Genomic DNA, 26,618 nt, shown 5'->3' with positions numbered 1-26,618 from the left:
CATGTGTATAGATGTGTTACAGGGCAACAGAAGTTTCCAGATTCCCTGGGGATTATCCTGTTACAGATACGCATATATCTCTCATAACATACAACTTCCAAATGACCTCAGAAGTGGCAGAACAAATTTGAGTCTTCTCTCCTTACTTGCTTGTAGTTACTCCTTGTGACTTTTCTTGGATTATTCTGGATGTCTACCACTGACTACTCTTTCTCCACCTACAAGCCTTGTAGGGCTTCACTTCTTTCCTAATCCAGTTTCAATTCCATGGTTTGGCTTGCAATCACATTCTGGCTAAGATGTGCTCTTATCCCTAAGTGCTTGTGCCACAACCAAGTTACTGAATCCTACTTCTGGATCTACTGTTTTCTCCATGTTTGCACGGCAAAGGAGAAAATTGAGCAGATTGATTCTGCTAAAAAAAAGCTTGTTCCTCTGCTTCAAATAGGTCCTCAACACTGTATGGCCAGCTCATTACTTTTCTTAAGTAAACTCGTCGCATAGTTTCTATCAAAACTACTTGGAATGTTCCCGCTCACCTTTATTCATGTTTACATTCGGTATTCATCCATTCCATATGCATTCGATGCTAGGGCTGTCTTTTTTTGTTCAAAGAGGAACTGGAGGCCACCAAACTAGCGGTTCCTTTCTAAATCTCTAAACTGACCTCCTGTGCCTTGCAAAAGGAAGAGTCCTTTCATCTGCAAGTGAAGATTGCTCCCTCAGAAAGAATGTTCTTTGTTAATAGACAATTTCTGAAGTTTTTTTTTTTCTGTGAAGTCGTTGATGACTAAAGTTCTAAATATATATTTGAACAAATCCTTAACTACATAAAGATAAGCAAAGAACTGACAGGCCATTTAATTTCATAAAAAGAAAGAAAAACTTGACACATCAGACTTATATATCATCCTAAATCAGTACTTTTATATCTATAATCAGACAACATTTAATGAAGTGAAAATTCTGCCTGCATGAAACCAGTCATAATAAAATTAGACGTGGTTTGCTCTTTCATGAAGAACGTATTCCAGATGTTTAAGTGATTCTAAGAAAACCCACAATATCTTGGTCCCCGTCAGTATTTTCTCGCTTAGTGCTTCCGAACTAGAATGAAAATCTAATAAAATTCTGGTAGTGTTTAAATAGCACATCATATTGTTCAGAGTTAACTGTGCTTTCTGACATTTTATGATTTGAATTTAATACTTTAAACATAAATTTCTATGTGCAATATTAAAAGTGCCAATATTTGAAATATAATTGAATCTAATATTACCCATTGAAATGACATGGTACCTCTATTCATGCTAAACATAGGCTGTCCTGTGACTCATTGTTTAGGAGGCATGTGTCTTGCTAGCTATATTTCTAGGCACCAGCAGCCTATAGCAGTGAGCCATCATTGCATGGTGTGGAGGTACCACCAGTGTGGAAGTCAAATACCAAAGTGAAGACTGTCATGGACAGACTCTGTGTCCTTTATAGCTTCCTCTTTTCTGCTATCAGTTACCTCCTTTTCTGCATCTTGATGTACTTACTACCCTCTTGATAATTTCCAGCTGCCTAAAACGTCTTCACTGTTCACAGACCCATCAAGATTTCTCCCAAAGTGAACCTTCACATCAGATGATCTCTTTACCAACTGACCCCTTTCTCATCACTCAAAGCTTCCTTTATCAAATCTTATTAGAATGTTGGCATTCAGATTAAACTGAACCTAAAGCATTCAGATTAAACAATACATGCCCCCCTTAATTAATAATAGCTGTAGTAATTGTATGTGGTGGTAAAACAATAGTAGTAAAAATGTGTAATATGTGTGCTCTATTCCAACTCAATCAGGACCTACAGTACAGCAATTCATTGAAAGAGTCAGAGAATCATAAAGAAAATATTTTATCTTCAAATTATCACCAACATTTTAATGTTTTATAACATTTGAGTCTAGATTCCCTGATTGGATTTCTCTATAAATCACATTGATGATACAAATGTATTAACTCTAGTTGCAGTTTCTATAGTAGTAGCAGTCCATCAGGAAACATAACAAGTCTTCTCAACACAAAATTTTCCTAAATTTTTCTGGTTGATTCCATAATGCTTTACAGTTGCCTTTCCACACCCAATTCAATAATACGTATTTTCTTTCACTTTGCTGAGCAACTTTCCAGAATATTTAACCTGATTTTCATGAAATAGCTTATTTCCTTTTTAGACATACTACTTTGGCTTAGGAAATCTTAAATTATGAAATTGCAGTACTAACTGTGAAAAATAGGTTTGAGAACATAAACACACTGACAACTGAGAAGAATTGAAGAGCCATGCATACTGACAGATACCCTCAAATATTTTATATAGAGGCTGTTAGAGGCCCTAGTTAGTAAGTTTTACAGAGGAATGAAGACTCTACTTAATCTGGTGAGTATTAAGTGCAGATCAGTTAAGAGAACTATTTCTGTAATTGCTAGAGATGATTAAAAAAAGAAGTTTGAGATTCTATTACAGTGTGGGGAGGGAAGGAGAAGGCAGAGTGAATAAGTATTGTGATCCATTGTTAGTACTGGAACATATTTTAAATTCTCTTAGTCTGCCCTACAAAATGCTGATGCAGGATTAAAATCTGTGTCCAGGACTTGGGAGGAGGAAATGAAAATCAAAATATTCTAATAGGAGACACTTTAACATGTACATTATAGACTCCAAAGACAGTCTGAAATCTAATCTGACTTCACTCTCTCTCACTTGGGTACTCAGCATAAGGGCTGAAAGCCATACTGATAAGGTAGACGATTAGTTTGCAGGGTGAATGAGCAACATTTTCAGATCCTGCCTAACTATCTCACCATCTTTGCAGCCATGCCTAAAATTGTGAATGGAAGTTCACGATTCCCACTCACATGATATTTGCAGTTACTAGGAACACATGTTATTATCCATAAGAGAATGGTTTTATTTTATAATCGTTGTCCTTGTGTAGGTTTCCCCATTGACATTTAAGAAATCTGTTATCTGACCTTTCTATTAGGAAAACAAAGTGACTATGGATCATTTCCTTTTAGAGATATGAATACATGTATATGGATTTTAGCCACCTCTCTCCATTGTTCTGATTCTTTTAACCCATCTGTTTATTTATGAGGAAAGGGAATAAAACTATTATCAATCCCTATAAAATCTGCCTTCGTTTTAGACTGATTCCTACAAAATTCCACTGACGTGAAGCTGAATAAAGACGACTACATTGGATATAATTTTTTTTCATGTGTGTGGCTGGTTAAAGAGTCTCTTTTGGTTTTCTCTGCTTTTAAGTTTATTACTATATAATTCACATACCATAAATTTCACCTTTTAAACTATACAATTCAGTGGCAGTTCTTATAGTCTCAAGATTTGACCACTATCTCTGCAGTCTAATTCCACAACCTTTTGTAACACCCAAAATAAACCCGTGAGTGTTTAATAGGATATTTTGAATTACCACTTTAAAATACTGTAAGCTCAACAGAGTGATTATCAAAATATCTTGCACTATCTGATAACTATAACAGAGTCTTAAGCTCCACATAATACCGCATTTTAGTAATGAGATGTTGAGGTTGCCTAGAGAGGATAATGCCATTCTTATTTAGAATGCACATACTTGGCTCCTATTGTTTGGTGTTTGGTGTGGGGATGAACAAGAGGGTTACAGATGAGGTCAATGGCTTTATCAACATGGTAAACCACAAAAATAGCACCTTCCCAGATCAAGCAAGTCAAAACAGCATGGAGAGCCAAACAAGTGATGCTGTCCTTGTAAACAGACATTACATTACACAAACTGTTCTAAGTGAGGAAATTTGTCCCTTAGAAATTGCTCATTGGAACATTTGGACATCATGCATCATGTTAAAGATCCATAAATGTCATCTCAATAGGGTAGGTATGATGCATGGTAATATCCTCTCATATCTGCATAGGGTTCTTCTGTTCAACAGATTGTCGTGATGCATTGCATCAGAGAATCTTGCTCTATTGCTTTAGAGACAGCCTAGAAGTCCCACGGGAGCTTTCTTTAAGTCATCACTACAAGGACTAAAATGCCAGAAGCCTGGGAAGTCATTCCTAGGACTTGACAAAATACCCCATCTCTAAATGAATCTGTTTAGGATATAGTTGGTGCAAAAGGGGAATGTCATATTTTATGATGGATATATGTTTTTATTATTAAAAAGGGGGAGGGTGCATTTCGGGTTGTGAGACAAACAAAATTTGAACTATAGCAGCATAATCTTTTTCCTGTTACTTTGCCAATCCAGAATTGCTTTGGGGAGATAGATAGCAGAGGAGCTATAAATATGCATTCTGAAGGAAACCTTGGACATGCAGTCAGGGTTTCTCAATTTTTACCCTTAGGACTTTGGGAAGGGTTTAACATCTGCAAGTTGGCTTTCTCCTGTGCAAAATGAGAGTTCTCCAACTACTGGCCTCCCCGGGCTACTGTGTAGGAATAAAATTAGCTTATATGTGGCCAAAGCTTGTCACAGAATTATGCACCTAGGAACTGCTCAATAAATATGAGTTATTATTATTCACCCATTAATAAATATTCATTGCTGTATATACCATGCATGGCATGACAGCCAGTGCCTTGATCCTGTCTGCCAAACAATAAGATAGCTTGTCATTTCCATGTGTCTATGTTTCTTTGCTTTAAGTGTTCTCATCTTCCAATTTGCCCTTGACTATTTCAAATAGGCACTTCGAGGAGAAATTGCACCTCTTAAAGAGAATGTAAACCACATGAATGACCTTGCTCGCCAACTCACCACATTGGGCATTCAGCTGTCACCATATAACCTCAACACTCTGGAAGACCTGAACACCAGATGGAAGCTTCTGCAGGTAGGCGTTGTCATTCCTTATTACAATAAGAGAATATACAAGCAAGGCTTGTTTGTAAGGAACAATAAAAGGAGTTTCTTCCTGTAATGTTCACAGTAATATTTTATGAATGTAGTATATTTTATATCATTTATATACCTATATAAATATTTTCAAATCTATTAATATTAATTTTTGTAAATGGCATAAAGTTAGACTTTACAGTGCTTTGCAATAAACCTGGAAGATAATGCTGAATCAGGATGAAAGAACTAAATCACTTTATTTTATTATTGCTTGGACTCTTAACACCTTTCCCTTTAGAATCACAATTTAAACAAAAGTCAATGATTAAACACTTTCCTAAACCCTTAAAAAGAACATCTTATCACAAACACACACAAAAGTCTTTCATAACTTTGCACAGGAACATGTGTGCTCTGTTACAGTTACCATCTGTGGGACCTTGGACAAGTTGTTTAAACTTTCTATTCTCCATCTTTCATCTAAAGAAAATTGGGATATAAAATATCTCTAAAATATTGGTTTATTGTTAGGATGAGAAATGAAAATCCATGGTGGGGCCCACCCTGGTGGCACAGCAGGTTGGGACGCACCACTGTAAGCCAGCCGCAGTGGTGACGACATGGCGCGACAGACCTCTCCTATCTTGCCCGCTGCTTCTCTCAGCAGTGTACTTTGTCAGTCTGCCTGTTCTGCTCCCCACCCTGTCTCTGGTGAAGCCTCTCACCGCCCCTGCACCTCTGGCTTGTACCCCAGTTCTGTGTGCATAAATAAATAAATCTTTAAAAAAATCAAAATCCATGGAAAGGGCCTGGAACAGGCTATGGTATCAGACTTAAAAGTAACTTTGAAGTCATTTAATTTTTCTAATTGTTAGCTTCTTCATCTCTAACACACTTGCTGTACTATTAAATAAGCAAGCTCTTGTAAGGTTATTAGAACAGGACCTCGTTTATAATAAGAATTTGAAAAATGTTTTGTAGTGTTCGAGGATACATGTGTACACATTGCCTATGTAAAGGACAATGATTTATACCCTAAAACTTGTACAATCACAAACTTACAGCATTGTTTTCCCACCATTTTCCAATTCTATAGACTAGAAAGAGTATGTACCTGGGAACTAACAGGGAACAGTATTTAAAAATACTTGCTTTCAATAAGAAAAAAATGGATAAACCAGATTGCTTTTCCTATTGGCAGTCCATTTAGAGGTTGATTGAAAGTTCTGCTACAGAATTGCTAGATCTTTAATAAAAACAAGTTCCAAATTCAAGACCACTTGAGAGCTCATATAATTTAATTCCTGTTTTGATGGATAGTCTTGAAATATTTGTATGATACATTAGAAGATTAGAAGCACATTGACTAACGCAAGACAGCATAGTTAGGTGTTTATATGCCTGTGTCTATTTGCTCTATAGTGGCTAAGTACTATTAAAATCTTACCAGTTTCATCCTTAGTATTTCATTGTAAGCATAAATAGGGAAAGGAATAAATATCCAAGGAAAACCCATGGCTGCATTTGGTCTTCTATTCAAACACTCTTGAAAGAAATATAAAAATATAAAAAAAGAAATATTAAAATTTCTGTTATAGAGCTGAATGCCTTATCCGCTTTCAGAAATATTGGCACAACAGTTAGACTGTGGCATGCGTCACTCATTTGAATGAGGTCAAAGGATTATGACTGATAGGAAAAATTTAAATTAAAAAAATCAATGCTCAGTGTGTTCTGGTTGCACTGTTTATGTAGTTGTAAATATGAGACCATTTTCGGAGCTTGTTACTTTTCTTTAACATGAAATAAGGATTTGGTTAAAAGTACAGAGAAGCACATGCAAGGAGATAGGATGGTGTAATAATAATTTAAAAAAAAAGACTGGCATGAATACTAGATATAACTTCATATTCAAGCTCAGCTCTTATTTGACCATGTTATCTCAGGAAAGCCATTTCATCTCTCTCAGCTTCACTTCCCTCATGAGTAAAATAAGACATTCCATTTTGTCTAAGGTCATATCCAGTTCAGTTCTGTGATTCTGTGTCTCACGATCTAGGGGAGATAAACATATAACAAAATTTAGTTTAGAATCACTGGAGTTGCCTCCTCCATTCATCACACAGATGTGACGTTTTGTAAATGTGTTTCCCCTTCTGTAACTCTAGCTCACAAGTCCCTCACCCCTACACCCACACACATACAGCCTTCTCATTGTAAACCACTCAGTTTGTGCTATATGTTTGTATTGTGGCACACTTCACATGTTGCTATTTTTGAACGTGACCTTGAGGATATGCTTACAGGTACTTTTAGCAGAATGCTGAGACATCCAAGGTTTTGGTTTACACATAACTGAGTCACATTGATTCCATTCTTTCGTTTGACCACAGTTCTAACCACTGTTATCTTATAAACGTGAGTCCCTGCTCAAAAGGTGAATAAAGCGAGAGATGAGGTTCACATCAAGCTTTATCCCAGTTACTGGGAGAACAACTCACATGGCCTGTCCATACATTTTCCACTAGAAATGTGTGCAATGCCCAGTTCCTATGGACAGCAGAACCCTGCCCTTTGAGCCTACCATACTTCTGATAACATATTTCTACAAAAATAAGGAATTGAGTTGCTTAAAATCCTTTGTTCATTTCTAAAATTTTGACAAAAGAAAAACAAATACAATTTCACCTTTGTTATTATGTCTGCTAAGACAAAAATCACGAAAGAGCATTCAAGTAGTGAGAAGATAGATACAAACCTAAGGGGAAAAGTCTTACATTTGGGCCAAAAGGTGTAAGAGAAGAGAGAGAGTTACATACCACCGGGCTAGGTCTACTAGATATCAGAACAGCCTGGGTTTAATTTCATGATCCGTTAGCTCTGATTTTAAAATAAAGCCCTGCTGGGTTTGTTGCTGTGTGTGATATCAGTCAAAATGATAGAAAACAAAATCATATCCATAGGAACATCAAAAGCAGAGTAAGACCCAGACATGATTTATTTTGTACCTAGACATCGAGTGTATAGGGAGTTCTCAGTTGATTTTGAATCCACAGATTAGAAGTATGGAGATATTGGTTTCCCTGTTTGAAACTCTCCATGGGAATAAAATCCTATTTTCTCCCCAAGAGTGGGCACCTTCATATGTGTTTTTACTAAACCATCTGACAATTTGTATTTTTGGTGTAGGATGCCGTCATCCCTTGGAGTTGCATATGGCTTCCATGGACATTCTTTCATATAACCCTCTTAGCATTATGAGGACATATCATCAGTGCCTTTTAGAAGGAAACAAGCTGTCATACTGTGGCTCTTCAGAAACATTAAGTGACAATCACAGTCACACAGCTTGTGTCAGGCAAGATGGTTCCTCTCTTCAAAGTCCTATTAAGTATGGACTTCATATTAAATCAAGTTAACAGCTTCAAAGCTATTTGGGGCAACACGAGTGTGATAGCCTTAACTTTCTTTCAGACGCACCCATTCCCCTTTTATAATTATTCTCAGGGATATTAATTTTGAAATCTTCCTTTTACAAACCGATGGATTAATGAGCCCAGTTCAATATAGCCCTTAAAATCACATCTATAGTTTCAATTGTAAAATTATAAAGCATTATATTTCTCATTGTCTTTAGAACTCAGCAATTATACTAAACTCAACCAAAAATTATTTTAATGAACTAGCTCTTAAAGTGGAACCAATACTAATATTTAATTCAGTAGAAATGTGTGTCCAGATGAAATGGGAAGAAAGTTAAACTGATGATAAACCTTTCTAAATTTGAAACAATACACACAAGAGGGTAGTCACGCTCTTTATTCACCAAGCACAAGTACTATAGGGAATGTTCTACTACAAGAAAGTACTTCTAGGGAATGTTCTAACCCTTCTAAGCATTCTGAGGAAATCTGTGAATAGCAACCGAAGCTGCAAATACACTTCAGTGTAAGGACTACATGCTTATTGACTGTAGGATGTATGGAATTATATTACTTAGAAAATATTGAATATGAAGACGTTTCCAGGCATGACATTCTTGAAATACGTTTAAGGACAGCATCATAAATTATGCATGTCTTTAAAGGTTTCCTAAGATCCTTCCAAAGTCATGCAGTTACATACTCCATCTTTATATTTCCAGACCCTATCTTCTGCACACCCCACTTTTTTATTCAGTCAGTGTTGATTAAACATGCCGTGTTAATTATCTTATCTGTTCCAAGGGCACACTGGCCAAAATCCCCTTTGCTGCCTATACCATCTTAAGGTTTCATAGATTGATTTTGTGTTAATATTTTATAGTGACTCACACTCTCTCCCTTTCTCTGCATGGCACTATATTTTCACAACCTGCCTCTAATTGCCTCAAGGTGTCTTACAGAGTTTTCTATCTATCTATCTATCTATCTATCTATCTATCTATCTATCTATCTATCTATCTATCTGTCTATCTATCTATCTATCTATTTCTGAGAGAGAAAAAGAAGAATTAATTTACTAATTAATAACTTCTGAATAGGATTTTGGTCTGCAAATTAGATTGTAAGATTTGTGGAGGGACAAGGGATCATAGTTAGCCAATGGAAGCCATAGTTGTGCATAGCTTTGTTATGACCAAAAAATTCAATTGAAAAAAAATTCCACAAAGCAGCTTATGTTGATGTTTTCTAAGCAGGTGTGTATGTGTGCATAAATGCTCACCCACACACATACATGCATATGTGGGTGCCCTTAGCACTGAGCACAAAACTTTAAACATTTTCCTCACGCACTTTTTTTAAATATCCATATCCTGTACTAGCACTTACATTATGGAATCCTTCCAGACAGAGAACCTAGAACCATCTGCTCTTACAAATACTGTGGCCCTACCCCTAAGTGAAGGTGAGCAGAGGATACCTTCACTTAGTTGTGCTAAGAGTTGGTTCCAGTGGTATATTGCCAGCATGTTCTCCTTTGCTTTTCCTTTGATAAGCATGAAACTGATTCTGTTTATGGCAGACCAGACAACTTGGAAAAATGAAGACTCTGAAGTCATCTCCAAGGAAATACACTTCCCTACACTAATAATTCTAGAATGTGAGTGAGCACCAGTGTCTAGTGGGTCTCACCTAGACACTTCTGATTCACGAGGTATGGAGTAGGTGATTTTCCATTTGTAGCAAGTTCCCAAGGAGGCTGATGTTACTGATTCAGGGACTTCCCCTAGAGAAAGCACTGTCCTACATTAAACACTTGCTGAATACAGCTGGGATCGATAGACAGACAGGCAGGCAGGCAGACAAACAAACAGATGAATAGAAGACTCTGTAAGACACTTTGAAGCAATTAGAGGCAGATTATGAAAATACAATGGCACGCAGAAAGTTCTGTCTTAGGGTAGTGTTCCAGTGCTTTGGAAGCCTAAAGTGAAGTTTACAGGTAAAGAAAAACTTCTAGTAGACTCCTAATAGCAAAGTTGGCTGCTCTGTGGATTTATATTTACTGTATTTCTATACACTTGCCTAGAATTAAGCTGTGCAATGTGATAGCTACATGTGGATACTGAGCCCATTACAGGCAGAATGAGAGATACTCCATGGCCCCCAAACTTTCCTGCTCTAAATAGATTCTGCCACCCATTGCATCAAGATGAAACAGATTCTAGTACATGAGACCTTGGATGCAAGCACAGCTTCTTCACATGTCTCTGCTCCAGGGGCCTCCTCCAGGTCTCCTTGTTCTCCATCTTTCTTCCTTCCTTCTCCCAGTCTTCACCCCAGCTTCCTCTCCTCCTTACTGAGCTCCACCCTCCCCTGGGTGGGGCACGGAACCTGGAACATGTCACCTTTCACTGAGGGCACCTGCTACATTACAAGTTCTTGAATATAGCCAGTTTAAATTGTGATACATTGTATATGTTTTATTACATACATATATATTGTGACACATTATATGTTTCATTATATGTGTGTAGATATATATACATCAGTTTCAAAGACTGACTTCCTACCAGAAACAGCAGAAATCTCATTAATTTTTTATATTGATTGTCTGTTAAAATGCTAATTTAATACATCTGGTTAAGTAAACTATACCACCCTTAATTTCACCCATTTCTTTTCTCACAATTATTCTTGGGCATTTTTCCTTCACAATGTACAAGGGAGCCTGCTGCTTCAAGCTTGGTTTTTTGTTTTACATTTTAATGAGTTTCCCAGAAAATACTAAATCACATACATGATTCTCACTATACTTTCTTTGAGCAGTATTGTTAGAGAACATAGTTCTCAACTTTGCGTGGATCAGATTCACCCACAGAGCTTGTTAAACTATCCCCGAACTTCAGTAGGTAATGGAGGAAGCCAGGGATTGTCCATTTGTGTCAAGTTCTTGGGAAATGAACTCCCAAACTTTGGATAATAGACTTTTGCAAACATGTCTACAAATATATTTTCATATCAGTGTTGTCTGTAGCTTGAATATGACACTGCCATGCCTTATTTCTCATAAGTAAATGCAGTTATGCTACTGAACTCCAGATTTTTATCAGCTGGTCACTCTCTATTAACAGATGCTAAGTTACATTTCTCTCCTGTGAGGAGCCTCCAATTTTTAGTATGTTAATAAGAAATCTCAGAATTGAAAAGATTGAAAGCTACTATCCAAACTTACTGTAGTAATGTAGAAAAAAATACTCTGGAGGCCTCCCTGGTGGCACAGGGGTTAAGTCTCAGCGCTATCAAACTAACACCACTGAGGCACTGAGGCAGGAGTTCACTCCCAGGCTAGGGAGGTGACCAACCTGGGGCAGCAGACCTCTCCTGTCTCACCCATCTCTCCCCTCACCAGTGTATATTTCAGTCCATTCTGCTCCCCACTCTGTCTCTCCTGAATCCTCTCACCCTCCTGCACCTCTGTCCTACACCCGAGCTCTTGTATGCATAAAGTAGTAAAATTAATCTTAAAAGAAATACTCTCACACATTCCAGGCTATAGGGAGCTCTTAAGAAAGATTTCAACTATAACCTGTAATTTGATGTACCAACTAGCAGGCGGTTTTGAGAAACTGAAGCAAAGGAAATGAAAAGAACAAAGAGGGGGGAAAATGTGTTTGTTTTAGTAAAGGTTAGGTCACAGAAGGATTTGTTGGTATTAGGAATACAATGACCCATGAAAAAAGGACAATTAAGTTCTATGAAAACACCTTTCCAGTAAGGAGAGAACAATTACTTATGCTTTACTTCATCTCTGTTAAAAAAAAAAAAAAGAAAAGAAAAGAAAAAGGCAGTGAATAGGTCCTTTAAAGATTTGCAGGAAGAAAGCATAAATCTCAATACTGGGCAGCTATAGCCCTTGGTACACTGTGAGGTCAAAGTACACTGTCAAGCACAGCGACATTTTCCTCAGTTAATGTGGCTTCCAGTGTTTTACAGCTAATTGCACTTTATTCAAGAGGAATTGCCCAGGTAACCTTGAAAGTAAGCTGGCCAGATGTTTCCGAATTTGTTCTGTGCCGCCCCGCCCCCCCACCCTCCCAAAGACAAGTCTCATTTTCAAAGACATTTTCTATTTAAAAAAAAAAAAAAAAAAGATAAAAAGGCACCCAGAGGGGGAGGGGGAAGCACCAAGTGGAGCAGGCGCACAGTGGACTGAGGTGGTGGATTATGGGTGCTTGAGTGCCGGGGCTGCTGTGGTAACATCACCAGAAAGGGAGATCCTGTATTTCCAGATTACCAACAACGATATAACCAACACACTCTCTCTCTATGAATGAATGAACAAATAAAGAAGAAAATGGCATCAGTGGATGTAGAATGAGAGGGAGAAAAATACATGATGTAGGGAGGGTGACCCAAATATTGTCGTGAGAAGCAAAATGAAAAGGACATCAGCAGGATTTCAGCAAAATATGTACGAGTTAAAGGGAAGAAAAAGCCTATCGGTTTTTTCAGACATTTGCTAAAAGGAACCAACATCATCATGAAGTAGTAATTAGGTTACCTGATTGCTTAATCTGTATGCACTCCTTAATCTCTCATTTGTTCTAATCAGGAACTATTTTTGTTAATTCTGATGCTAGCTACTATAGCAATCCATGTAAGTGTTTCATTATTATTGTTTTTTTTTTAATGGAATGTGTTCCTGCTAAGTGTGTTTAAACAGCAATTTTACATATGCATGTATTTATTTTAGTTTCCTGGTTGCTCTAATTCCTTTTTTAGAAATACACATGTAACCGGGGGCATTCAAAAATGTCATAAATGTTCACGTTTTTCTTTTTTGTTCTCCCTTTTACTGCTACTGACCTTTGCCCTTTCCTGAAATGTCTCAATGTTGGATGCTTTCTTCTGTTAAGTGGCCTCTCTCTCCAGCCTGCCCTCTGTCCCGGGCTGCCTCCTGGCCCCGCCCCACCCTTTCTTCTGCATTTGTTTGCTCCGGTTGTTTTCTTCTTTGCTTTTCCCACTGTCCCACTGCGTGTGAAACACTCCGCCAGCAGCTGCTAACATTTCCCATGCTACGTCATGCACAACATTCAAAGAGCTGCTGTTCTCACATTCCCACCAGAAAGACACCCCCTCTCCTCCTTCCCCGCACATTCCTCTAGAAATAACCCCTTTTCAGACCATATGAAAAGCTGAATGTTAAAGCCAGCTCTGCAAGGATTGGAATCTAGCTTCTGAAACTCAGACTTGCAATTTTTTTTTTCACGCATGCTATTTTTAAAGGTCAGTAGCACTAAGTGAATTTTAAATTATTATCGTGTATCTTAACATGTCTTTAGGTTTGTAAATGCTATAATATCCTTAAAAATAGTGATCATTATGATAGAAATCCTCCCCTTGATTAATATATTCATTCATTTCAAACATTGACATGTAGATAGAAAATGTAATAAATCAGAGATGATTATGTTAGAAATAGGTTTTGCATGGGCCATACTTGATTAGGTCAGTGTAGTTGCACAATATAGATTTGAGAAGAATTGATTTTTAGTGAGTATTATGCATTACTAAAATTAATAAGAAACACTAATCCAGCACTTACTGCATGCCATTCACTATTCTAAGCAATTTCACATACACTGATGCTGTTAAGCCCTTTGAGGTTGATACCATTTTTCCCCTCACAGAACTGGTTGGAGAGCCAGGATTTGAACCCAGGCATCTGGACTGGAAATTATTTAAAACAGTGCTAATTATACAATACCATGTCTATAATATAAAGTTAAATTGACAAGATGGTATTATTTCTTCATTACAATCCAGCACTTTAAGCAAAATGAACAACTCCCTTCTCCCCAATTTTTAATTTGTTAGGAATCAACTGCAGCAAGAGTAGGAAATATAGTTTAAAAATGAGATGATTATATGAAACAAAGACCACAATCTAAGGAAGATCCTGTTTCACCAGGAACCTAAATTACTCAGAGTGAAAATGAGAGTCTCTCTTCAGTCGGACCAGGAAGGCTAACGTCTCCTGAAATGGACAAAAAGTCTCCTTTATTCATACATCCATTCAGTAAATATCTTTCTGATACCTGCTCTCTTCCCAAACTCTTTTCGATAATAGGAATAGAGTTATGGGAAAACCAGAGGTAGTCGCAACCATCATGGAGGTGATAGTTTCTTAGAAGGAATGAATTAATAAAAGAAAATCTCATTGAATAATGACATGTGTTGGTGACGTGAGAGAAAGTACAGGACATGTAGTGCAGACTTAAGCATATGTGTGTTGCACATGCAAGTGCGACTATGTTGTGGTAATGGAAGAAGTAGGGAAGGCTTCCCAGAGAAAGTGATCTTCCAGCTGAAACCTGAAGGATTAAGACAAGTTCACGGGGTGACTTCACTTTTCATCATCAGATTTTATTTGAAATGGCCTGAAGCTTGGAACTAACAAACTAAATAGAATAGTAAGATTCCCAGTATGCAAATTTAATAACTAAAAATCATTTGAAATAATGAACTGAAGAACTAATATATAATTAATTCACATCTCTATCACAGGTATCATCCTTTTTGCTTTCTTCACAGTACACGTGAAAAATCTATTGTTATGTTCGTTGATTTATGCATTAAAAGGCTCTTTCCCCCCACCTGATTTTCAACTCAGTCAGGGCAGAACCCTAAAATGCCATAGCAGCTGACACTAGACAATATCTGTTTCGTAGTAGGCATTCAATATATCTTTCTTGAATTGCTGAATGCATGGAAGTAAGCAAAAATGTTATAGAAAACTAAAAATAAGTGGGAAATTATACCACAGTGGAAGAGTGAAGAAACAAAATTATCACTTCTGAGGAAAAAATACAAAATGAACAATAATTGACGCAAATTAAATACACATATTTTGTTCTGTGGTGAGCATAGTTCACTCCTGTCGTCCACATGTATCAACAACCCATGTGCTCTGAATGACACAGACTACACTTAATATCTTTGGAGAAAAAGGAGATAAAATAGCTTCACTTCTCTTTATAATGGTTTTCTTGAAATATAATTAAAATATACATTTTTTAAATGTACACTATTTTGCACTTGCAAATTAGTGACCAAATCTTTACACCCAAAAGTTTTCTACTGATCTATTTTCTTCCGCTATAGATGAATTTCCATTTTTCCAGTTTGCCATAGATGTGATGTACAGCAAATACTCTTTCTTCTCTTCCATTTTAACCAGCATAATTACATCGAAATTCATCTGCATTTTTATGTGTATCAATAGTTGTCCCTATTTGATGATGAGTGATTTATATGGAAATATTCCAACTTGTTTATTCGTTATTTTTTTCATGAACTTTGGAGGTGTTTCCAGTTTCCAGTTTGGGGTATTACAGATAAATCTGCTCTGAACATATGTGGAAGTCTTTGAATGAAGCTATGTTTTCATTTTTCTTGAGAAATTGTCTAAGAGATAGATAGATAAATCCCATGAATGTGTTTCATTTACTGAGAAAGTGCCAGACTGTTTTCCATTCCCACCAGCAGCATATGAAAGTTCCAGTTCCTTCATGTTTGCCCTAACATGTGATATGGTCAGTACTTTAAAATTTTCCCATTTTAGTGCATAGGCACGTAGTAGTAACTCATCATTGTTTTCATTTGCATTTTGCTAGTGACTAATAACGTAGCCATTCCAGCTTTCTATGATTAGTACTGACATGTTACAACTTATCTTATGCTTTTACTTTTAGCCTATTTATGTCTTTATATTTAATGTGGACTTTTTGTAGGGAGCATATATTGAATTTTGCTTTCTATTAATTCAATCTGACCATTTCTTTTAATTGGGGAGATTTAGACCACTTATATTTAATGTGATTATTGATATTAACTCTATCAAGCTCTTTGTCTTTGGTTTAACCCATCTCTTCCTCGTTTACCTGTTCCTCTTTTCTGTCTTGATAATTGGAATTAATGAATCTACTCTATCTCCCATGCTGACATATTAATTATAACTTTGTTATTTTAGTGACTACTTTAAGGTTTATAGTACACTTCTTTTCATTTATCACAACTTCAAATGCGATAAGGCCATTTCACTTAGGCACTAAGAACCTTTCGATAATATGCTTCCTTTTCTCCTTTTCCAAACCATGTGCTGTTATTTGATCCTTTGGGGTCTTTTAAGATTAGGTGGAATTAGATTGGCATGCAATCTTAGTCTCTTAACCCCACCCCAGAAGCAAGACCCTTCTTTGTATTCCCCAGAGACCCTGAATCATGGGGGCTCTGGTTTGACTGGTGAGAAATAGGTACTGCTCCCAGCAGGGGGTATATGAGTGCTGGACACATCACCTCTAAGTCTCCCTGGTGACTCTTCCCAGACTCCTGCAGTTTACTCCCACATACTAATCAGTACTGGTCTGAGTACTTGAGGGAGAACCTCTACAATTCTGCAGGTTTCCTCTGTGCAGTGCTCTCCTCTCTGGGCTTCTACCTATGAGCTCTAGCTACCTCTGTTTGCTCAGATTCTTGCTCCATCTTTGGGTTTGTCTCCCGTGTGTGGTGGACTGGAAACTCCCTTCAGTAGGTTAAGTAGGGCAATTCTAGGTTTACCTCATGTCTTTCCCATCTCTCAGGGGTCAGGATTTCCCTTTGCCTAATGTCCATCATCTTACACAAAGTATATAATTACATGCATTTTGACCATCTTTTGGTTATTTCAAGAGAGGGTTAATTTGGTCCTTGTTATGCTATCTTGTTCCATAGGAAAGGTCCTAAGATAGCTTTTGAAGCAGATTTTATTCCCTTGATTTGGAAATCATATGCAGAGAAGGGTAGAGGAAAATAGGTGATTAGCTGATAATGTATAAGCCTCTGGACACAGAGATACTGTTAGTCGTTTACCAATGCTGCATGGATTTTGTTTTCTTTCTCAGTAGCAGTAGTTGTTCTGCAAGGATTCCCTTAAACTTCATGTCCAGTTGTATTTAGGGCCTTGCCTTTATGATCAAATTGGCTGCACCCCAGTCATGGAAAGAAAGCTGGTCAGGGCCAAGGCTGTGTAGCAAGGTGCTGCAAGCATAAATTAGCCAAGAGTACATGTGCTACATTGAATTTTAAAATGGTTGAATATGTCAGTGTGTTGCCTTTAAAAAGATCGACTTTAAGTTACTGAATATTTTTAGATTCTTAACTTTACACTTCAGCAATCATTCTTTAACAAGTTCAATTTAATTACTTTTAATATTATATCACTGAATGGACAATATGTTACCATGCACGCATTTTTTTGTTTTTTGTTTTTGGGAAAAAGAGTCCAGCTGCTGGTGTTGTTCCCACCCATCAATTCAGAGGATTTAGTTCAAAAGCCCAACTCTTGACTTTACAGACATTGCATGGTAAAGCAGAGTCCACACAGCTAGTTAATAATGGAGTCAGGACCAAAAACTTGCTCTATATTTTTCTTACCACCATTTCTCTCTTTTTTTTCTATAAAGGACATTCTTCCATTTAAGTATTTTATATTCTAAACAGTTTGTAAAAGGAACTACTTTCCTAGAGCTCACCAGCCTTGCCCAGTGCCTGTGAAACAATGAGATAAAGTTTGAGAACATTCCAGAACTATTCGATGCTATAAAATGTGATTTTTTTAAATTACAACAGCAGTTCGTTTCTATGAAACCTTTGTAGACTCTTTCACTTTTCGGAACTTGATTATAAATTTGTTCTTCCTGTATGAAAAGAAATTCATCCTTTCTGTCCTGTGGTTTGTAAAAAGAAGGGCTTTCTTTTTTTCTGGAACCTGTTAATATTTTATAACATTACATATTTTGTGACTTCCCACTAAATACATGTGGAATGAGACTGGATCAGATTTCTTTTTGGACACGTGGAAGGAAAACTATTCTGATTGTCAAAAATAATAGGTACCTTTAGAGATTGGATATGGTAATCCCTACTCTTCTGTATTTACAGTGCAATTGTTTTAATGTGTCGTATGTGCAGCAGATGGATCATATACGCATCCCTCTGTTAAAACCAAACTGACTTCCAGGTTAATGAAATAATTTCAAACAACAGCTGTACTGGCAGGGAAAAAAAGATAAGAGGGTGTAGCCGTGAAATTCAGTTGTTTTTGTTGTTCTTGCTCTTCTTTTTGGCATTCCTCTCTTTTGAATTATAGCTTATGTATTTTTTTTTAAAGATTTATTTATTTGTGCATACAGAACTGGGGTACAGGCCAGAGGCTCAGGGGCGGCGAGAGGCTTCACCAGAGACAGAGTGGGGAACAGAACAGGCAGATAGACGAAGTACACTGCTGAGGGGAGCAGTGGGCGGGTCAGGAGAGGTCTGCCAGCCATGTGGTCACCTCCGGGGCAGGCAGCAGGCGGGAATCGAACTCATGCGGAAGCTGCTTTAGATTCTCAGTGCTGTGCTTTAACCCGCTGTGCCACCAGGGAGGGCCACTTATGTATTTTTTTTTTATTATCTCAGTTTAACTTCATCTTTCTGAATAATCGCTTCTGTTTCCATCACTCATTATTAACTACCTTTCAATGTGCTTTTTTTTTAATAACACAAAACACTCAAATATGGGTGGATTACTCGTGGCCCTTCGGAAATATACAAAGATTTTGAATTGCTGCAAATGAATCAGGACTCCCAATTCTCAGGCCTTGCTTTCCCGTGAACTTTAGGGACGATGATGTTACCCACAGGCTACCCATGGGATGCTAACTTCAGTCTCTTTGAACTCAGTCCATCATTCATCAAGTGTCTCAATCTACTTCTATGCCACATCTAGAATTTTCCTTTCAGCGCCACCTTTCGTCTTCCCAAATACTACCTGCTGCCTGTCTGCTGAGTGCACCCTGCTAAGCTCTCCCCTCCATGGGCGGTGGCCTCTTGGCTGCTGGACAAAACTAGATGCTGATCTTGGCTGCTGTGGTGTCTTTTCGCTCCCACACAAGGCCTGAGCATTCACTGCTGGTAGTCGGGGCCTGTCTCTGGGAAAGTGGGACAAGTTGGCCTTTGTTAGGCAGGTCCCAGAGGAACGTTCATCCCCAGGGTGCTGTGGAGACATTATTTCCCTTTTCCTCAAGTCTACTCCCTCGATTCTGTGCACGTACACCCTTCTCCTTGGCTGCCAGACTCCTGGCTTGTTCTGGAGTTCCTTTCCTCCAGGGGACCATGTGTATCAAGGGAGGCCTCAACCTAGGGAATGAGTAATGATAGCAGCGCATTACTGCATGATCTGCTGGTCCCAAGCTTCTTGCAGGACAGGGACATAGGATTTTATGCAATCTCAGGCAACAAAATGCAAAGGGGTTATAGTTGTTTGTTGATTTTAGACATAACTTCATTACTTTTTTTTTTCCTGATCCCTTACATTCCTGCTATGAGTGAAACTATTCAGTGTTCTTTTACTTTTCTGACTTTTTTCCGGGGGAATTGGGTCAAAACAGGGATGGAAGAGCACATGGGGCTCTGGTGACGGCACATGATTGAATTGGTGGTGGGAAGTTCATGGGGTTTACTACCACAATGAAAAAGCATACATTGTACAAAAGCAAAGACAGATGTAAAAATATAGTAAAAATAAATAAGTAAATGTTCAAATTAGAGTTTAAAGAGATGCAAAGTGAAGTGTTCTGGGGGAGGGTCCATGAAAGGGTTTCCTCACTCAAGAAATAAAACAAGCATTTTTTTTCTGGCAGAATCTATGTCTATTTCTTCTCTACCTAGCATGGTGTAGCCCAGATATCTGTGTGACTGTCACACCCTTCCAAACTAGTTCATATCACAAGTCCTCAAGGAAGCCTCCTTGGAAACTGCCCACCCTGTTTAAACAGTGACCTGTCCATTCTGGGCAACCTCAAGCCAACACCCCCCCAACCCTGCTAGGGTAGTTCTACAGGTATATACCCCTCCCCCACATTTACCATACTTCTAATGCAGCCGGTATAGCCCTCACCACACTAAGCCTGGGTCGTCCACCTCTGTGCAACAAACTGAAGGCAACAGAAACAACATGGCTAGATCAGAAATAGTCTGGCAACTTCTGTCTGATCCCTTGAAACACTCTCCTGGGGGGAGTGGGTAGGGGGAGTTGAGAAACTGATATTCAAGAAGCCTGACTACTCTCAGGCCATTATACAGTGAGGAACGCTAAGCTGGCCACATGGTGAAGCTTCCTGAAAAGACATGCTAGGCCAGCCCCTAGTTGCTGCATCCATGCCATATGACACAACAGTTAAGTGACCGAGCAAACCGTCTACCTCAATCAAACCTTCAGGTCACTCTAGCTGCAAACACATTGAAAGACCTCAGAGAACAGAGTCAGCTCACAGAACCAGGAACAATCATGATAAAGTTTTGTTTCAAGCCACAAAGTTTTAGGGTGGTATATTATGCAGCCATAGTGACATCTGCTCAGTTTTTCTTCTTTCCATAACACTCATGACATACCATGGAATTAACATTTTTTATATTCTTTCCCATTTTCTTTCTCCTACCATGAAAAGTAAACTTTATGAGCTCAGAGACCTTGTCTGTTTGGTTAGTTCATGTACCCAAAACCCCTAAGAATAGTTCTTAGCATGGTGACAATCTGTGAAATGAGTGAATGGACCAGATTTTCAGTAGCCCTATTGTGTGGTGAATTCACTAAGGATAGCAGAGTGGAAAAATGGGAAGAACCTGAATCTGAAGAATGCCGTGGTATATCTGACTTCTGGAAGCATCCTTGCCTCCTCACTCTTTGACTGTTCCAGCCATTTTGTGTTGGGTTTCCTATTACCTGCAGCAGAAAACTTCCCATTTGGCATGTGGTGTTCCAGATCATTCTAATGTCACAGGACCAAGACATGACTGAACCAGAGCATAAAGCCTAGTGGCTCACACAATAATGGCCTCAGCCCACTCTTCCCATTGCATCCCAATTCTTTCCTGCTGTGAACCTAGTTTATAATACATCCTTTCCTTAGAAAACTCCTTGATCTTCCTGCAGTAGATGACTAGAGCACCACAGACTTCTTAGAGATGACTGTAATATACTTCTGGATGTATAGCATGAGAAGCAGTGACAGTCTTCATGAGATACAGTGCCATATACTAATCTACTTCACTCATCTGAATTTCTCAGACTTAAGCTGGGACCACTGTCACTCAAGGTGGAACTCTGACCACATAACTGAAAGCAAACATTATTCATTAGCCTCCTAGTTGCAATGAACTCTTAAAACCTGAAAAAGAAACAAGTAAATCAAGTCACTCCTTGGATAATGTTTTGGCCTTGAAATCACTTTTGCCTGAAATTCAGTTCAGTGTTTGTTTTTTTGTTTGTTTGGTTGGGTTTTTTTTTAAGTGACTACATTATTGTAGCTACTCTACTTGGCAGTAGGGACAGAGATGTTCATGATACAAACCCTCTTCAAGGATGATGGGCACATGAACTGCAAATACTATAAGTATAGTCTCCTCTAGAGATTTGGGAGAAAAAATGTGACATTAACAAGCAGAAGACTTAGTGATTAAATTTTCCCCCAGGATATCATTTGTGCTAAATCTTAAGCAATGAGTAAGGTTTCAAAATAGAAAGCAGAGTAGAAAAAATGAGGGGTTTCTAGGAAAAAAGGGGCTCTATAAGTCAAGGCCCGGTAATCTGGGGAAATCTGTCTGCAGTCTGGAATTAGGTACAAGCATATATAGTATGAAAGGGAGCAGAGCGAAATAAGTAATGTCTAAGCAAACGAAGTACATATAATGAGAGTAGAAAAGACATAATCAGTAATTTCCTCACTCCTCCTTTTGACTTTTTCTATTTATCTTTCACAAGCAAATTCTATTACACTAAGGTTATCTTTGCCTTTTAGCCCAAGTAAACAAGGAACAAAAAGTCTTTTCATGTAAAATATTCATTGAACCTGAAGGAACATTGATGACGTCAGACCGTTTAAAGTTTAATATTGTCGAGTCCTAAATTATTTCTCTCTGGATGAACAGAATATTTTTCAGGTGTTGAAAATGCATGCTTAGTTTGTAACAGACTAATTGCTCCTGCTTTTGTGCCACCTCATAGGCATTGGCACAAGTTCAACGGGTAGGAATCTGGCCTCCGAGAATGTAGCCTAAGAGTTAAGGAATGCATGATTACTCCGGTAATTACATGAAAGGGGTTCTGAAAGACTGGTAGTGCTGATAGGAACACCAGATAGTAGGGGTCAAGAATGTATAAGAAGTCAAGAATTCAGACTGAAGTTGGAGTGGGTTGTAGGGTAAACAAGTACTGAATATAAAAGAGCCGGAAGTTGAGTTGACAGTTAAATCAAGAGACCAAAATCTTAGAAATGTAAACGTCACTTTTCAGTCAAAGGCTCTCCAAACTAGAACTTCAAAATACGTTCACAAAGGCAGGAGCTCGTGTCTGTTTACCTGTGTGGTTCTGAAGCTGCAGCCAATTGAACCAGCATTGCAGAGCTGAGAATGCTTTCTGCAGCCATGAACAGAATGTCTTACTCAAACAACTATTGAACAAAGTGTTTGTTTGTCCCCAGACTTTTCTGGTAAGAATCACCAGGAGGCACTTGATTAAATGTCTAACTCCCAAGCTCCTTCACTGGTGAGTGTGATTCAGTGAGTTAGAGAATCTGTTTTTAACATGCACCCCAATGGAATCCGACCAGTTTGAAAACACTATCTGAAGTAATTGGTTTCTAATCACCCAACACAGGGGTTTCCAAACTTTATAGTATGCATCTGAATTACCATGGGGATGGGGATGGAGGTGACAGGGTGGGCCTTGTTAAACTATCATGGGCCTAGAATAAGATGTGAGTTTCTGCCTGGCTTGTAAGCTCCCAGGTGATACTGATGCTGCTGTAATCAGGAAGAAAGCTTCAGAACCATCCAAATAACTAGCACTTCAGTGGTCGTCAGATCTGGGAGATGGGTAATGCAGCAGGTGAGCTATATTAAGGCCAGATCAGCTTCTCGGGGAGGCTCTAGGCTTTCTCCTCAGCATCCCAAGATGGCTCCCTGCTGCACCAAGCGACATAGCCATCTACTGCGATATCTAAGGTAGGAAGGGAATAAGGGTAACTGTGTGTGTATTAGTGTGTGTGTTTTCGCATCTGCGTTGGGGAGGAATGTCCCAAAAAGCTCCCTAGCAGATTTTCCCAAATCAGTCAGAGGTGTATCTCGCTTCACTCCTTGAAGTCAATCACTGGCTACCAGGAATGGAATAACTGTGATTAGTTTATTTTTGTTTTGACTTGAACACTAAGTTTGTTTATTGTGTGGTACTGCCCCTGTGACATAAAAATTCACAAAAAATCAGGGAGGTGGATGCTAAAACCTGGCACAAGTTTGTATAGCACGGTGCATGTTATAGGGCTCAGCTTTTTACAGCCTTCAAATTTAACTCTCCTTTAATAGTCATGGGTTCCTGAAAAATGGGGAGCAAAGCCTTCCAAAGATTCATTTCATTACAACAAGGAACAGACTTTCTGGGGTCTGAAAAGAGTCATACTTGAGGCTGCAGTCAGCATTTTGCAGACGCGGTTGTTTCCAATCTGCAGGTACTGGGAAGCCTCCCGGGTTGAGCCTCCAGCGCAGGCTGTTGAACCACTTTCTTCACAGCAGCAGCGCTGGAGAAATGGGGCACGGCATACATGAGAGCCGGGCCAATTTGTCCTATTTTTTTTTTAAATAACATTTCTTTATAATATATGTTTCAGGCATGCAACTTCGAGAATCAGGTCCAATTCTATCCTTCAAGTCTCTTCATTGTGTTCTTGATTTACTGGTTGCCTTCTTCTTTTCCCTTAGACCAGATTTGAATTCCTTCCCTGGCACTAGGTTCATTGATGTCCAATATCTGAATGTAATTGAGATTCATTCTAGAGAAATAAGAAGTAAGCGGCTGGTGGGTAGGCAGATAGCCATTATGCCCCAAATGCGTTCTGGGACTGTGTGATTGTAAATAGGTTCACAATGGAATTATTAATGCAGAGCCTGGTAAAATAATGCACAATATTAGCTTTGCCATCACCACTTGCAAACAGATGCACAAAGAATCTGGCCCAGGATGTTGTATGGTGGCAGAGGGCGAGAGGGCAGGTGAACGTGGCCTTTGAAATCTCACCTTATACACATAGTCATCTTGCGTTTATTATACCTGTATGTGGAATGGCAAGTTGTCCCTTCAGGTAATGAAATTTAGACAAGTTGGAACCTGTATAACAGCAAATCAATACTGAAGCTATAGGCAAAGCCTGTACTTGTAGAGACTAACACATGGGATAGAAAGACTTAGTGACTAAAATTTAACAAATTGCACATTTATAGGTATCCAACACAAAAAGCCATGTATAGTGGTGTGTATTGTTTACATTTTTCTTAAATGATTCCTAAAAGTATTCTTTTAAGAAACAAATTAACTATTCCCCATATGTTCATAATCAATATAAAGTGGAGAATTGACTTGTTTGAAGTCTCAGGTTTTCCAGATACTTCATTAAGGAATGTATAAATTCACCTGAGTTATAAGGCAAGTTCTCTAAGTGTCCTGCTTTTTTTTTTTTTTGCTAAACAGTTCGTGGCTAATGTAAGGGTTTCTCCTGTTTCATTTTCATTGCCTTTCAAGAACTAGCATTTGTTAACAAAATTGATACAGTTGAAAGAGGAGCTAAGTTAAGGTGAAAAATATATTTTTAAAGATTTATTTATTCATTCATACAGGAACTGGAGCACAGGCCAGAGGTGCAGGGGGGAGTGAGAGGATTCAGCAGAGACACAATGGGGAGCAGAACAGGCAGATCGACGAAGTTACACTGCTGAGGGGAGCAGTGGGTGAGACAGAAAAGGTCTGTTGTGCCATGTGGGTCAGCTCACTGGCTAGGAATCAAACTGTATGCTGCAATGGCTCTGGATAGTTTCTTAGTGCTTTGCTTTAACCCACTACGCAACCAGGGACGGCCTGACAAATATATTTTCTATTGGCAAATATTTGAAATTGCCAATACTTTTTTTTTTTTTTAACTACACCTCCCTTGCTCAGTGTGCACTTCACATGGTTTTATTTGCCACATTCTAAGCCCCAGCCAGTCTGACAGGGCTGTTGCCTGAAAGGAACACCACAGGCTGGTTGCTGCCCAGAGACTAGGAAGCTGAATTTCAGTGACTATAATCCATTTAGCTGAATTCCCCTTCCTCTAAGCACTGGGCTGTGATTTGGGCGAAGATTGTAGCCCCAACACCTGACCTTGTCAGAAGAAAACTTAAGCATAGGTCATGGAATGCCTTTAAAATCCAGATCCACAGGGACATTTCCCTTCCCTGGAACAGATGGGAGTTACAAGGGCCAAAAAAGTGTGATAAGCAAAAAAAAAAAAAAAAAAAAAAAAAGTGTTTAAAAAGGGGGAGCTTCCAAATTGCTGTAGAATCACTGATAATTTTAGTACACTTAAACATACAGCAAGTTTAATGACAGCATTTTCCCCACTGCTTCCTTTAGTTGTGAAGATTTTTTTTTTCTTCCTGGCTCAATTGCCTGGAAAATAGCAAAAAAATGTTTTAAAAGCTCCGCCGGCAGAGGGTGCATTTACCATTTATGCAAACGTCTCTTTCACTGCGGCCTAAGGCTGTGTTTTCTAGACCTTTCTTTGACACAAGGCAGGATGCCTGCTTAGAGAGACTTTATTATCTCCTCAGATCGAAGCGGGCACTAGTTACCAGCAACTTTTGCTGGTGGTTGTTTTTGAAGACCATGCAACTAACAGATGTTTGGTGTTGGCTGCATATCTACATTCTTTGAAAGCTGGAGTATCAAATTGCTGACATTCAGACAACACTAATTCCCATATCCAGGGAGCCTAATTTGCCGTCCCTGAGATCCTGATTCCTGGTGTTTATGGGTTTAAAAACCATTTCAGTGACACAATATAAGAATGGGCTTGGGAGAGACGATGCTGTCTCCACTAAAGATAATCACATTTTATAAACATCTGCGTCATTACTGGTATGATTCATCTCGAAGCTGTATACAGCTGTGTTTCCAGTTTCAATTAACAATTCCTTAATTGCATATCCATCTCATGTTACTAATTTAGTTAATTTATTCATAATTAAGAGTATTCTGTTTTCTACCAAGGTTTGTCGAGCTCAGAACATCATAAAGAGAAATATTTTAAGGCAGCATCTCTGAGGGATTTTGTTTCTTATAATCACATCACAGTAAAATGTCATTCATCTACCCAAAGGAAGATGAATTGCTCAGGGATTTTTCCCCCTC

The 26,618-nt window shown here is 38.5% G+C and overlaps 1 protein-coding gene across 3 annotated transcripts in view; it reads left to right on the top strand.

Moving 5' to 3' along the window:
• The window catches only part of DMD (dystrophin), a 1,782,468-nt gene that overhangs the window by 1,485,124 nt on the left and 270,726 nt on the right, over positions 1–26,618 (top strand). For all 3 annotated transcript variants that reach the window (XM_012730298.1, XM_012730294.1, XM_012730297.1), the window contains one exon: positions 4,744–4,890. In XM_012730298.1, coding sequence (XP_012585752.1) covers positions 4,744–4,890 — 147 coding nt within the window. The remainder of the gene's footprint in view (positions 1–4,743; positions 4,891–26,618) is intronic.

The sequence above is a fragment of the Condylura cristata genome, unplaced genomic scaffold (assembly GCF_000260355.1).
Source record: "Condylura cristata isolate star-nosed mole 26May11 unplaced genomic scaffold, ConCri1.0 scaffold00027, whole genome shotgun sequence".
NCBI lineage: Eukaryota > Metazoa > Chordata > Mammalia > Eulipotyphla > Talpidae > Condylura > Condylura cristata.
Note: the sequence above shows the minus strand (reverse complement) of the source record. Positions and strands in the feature narration are given on the sequence as shown.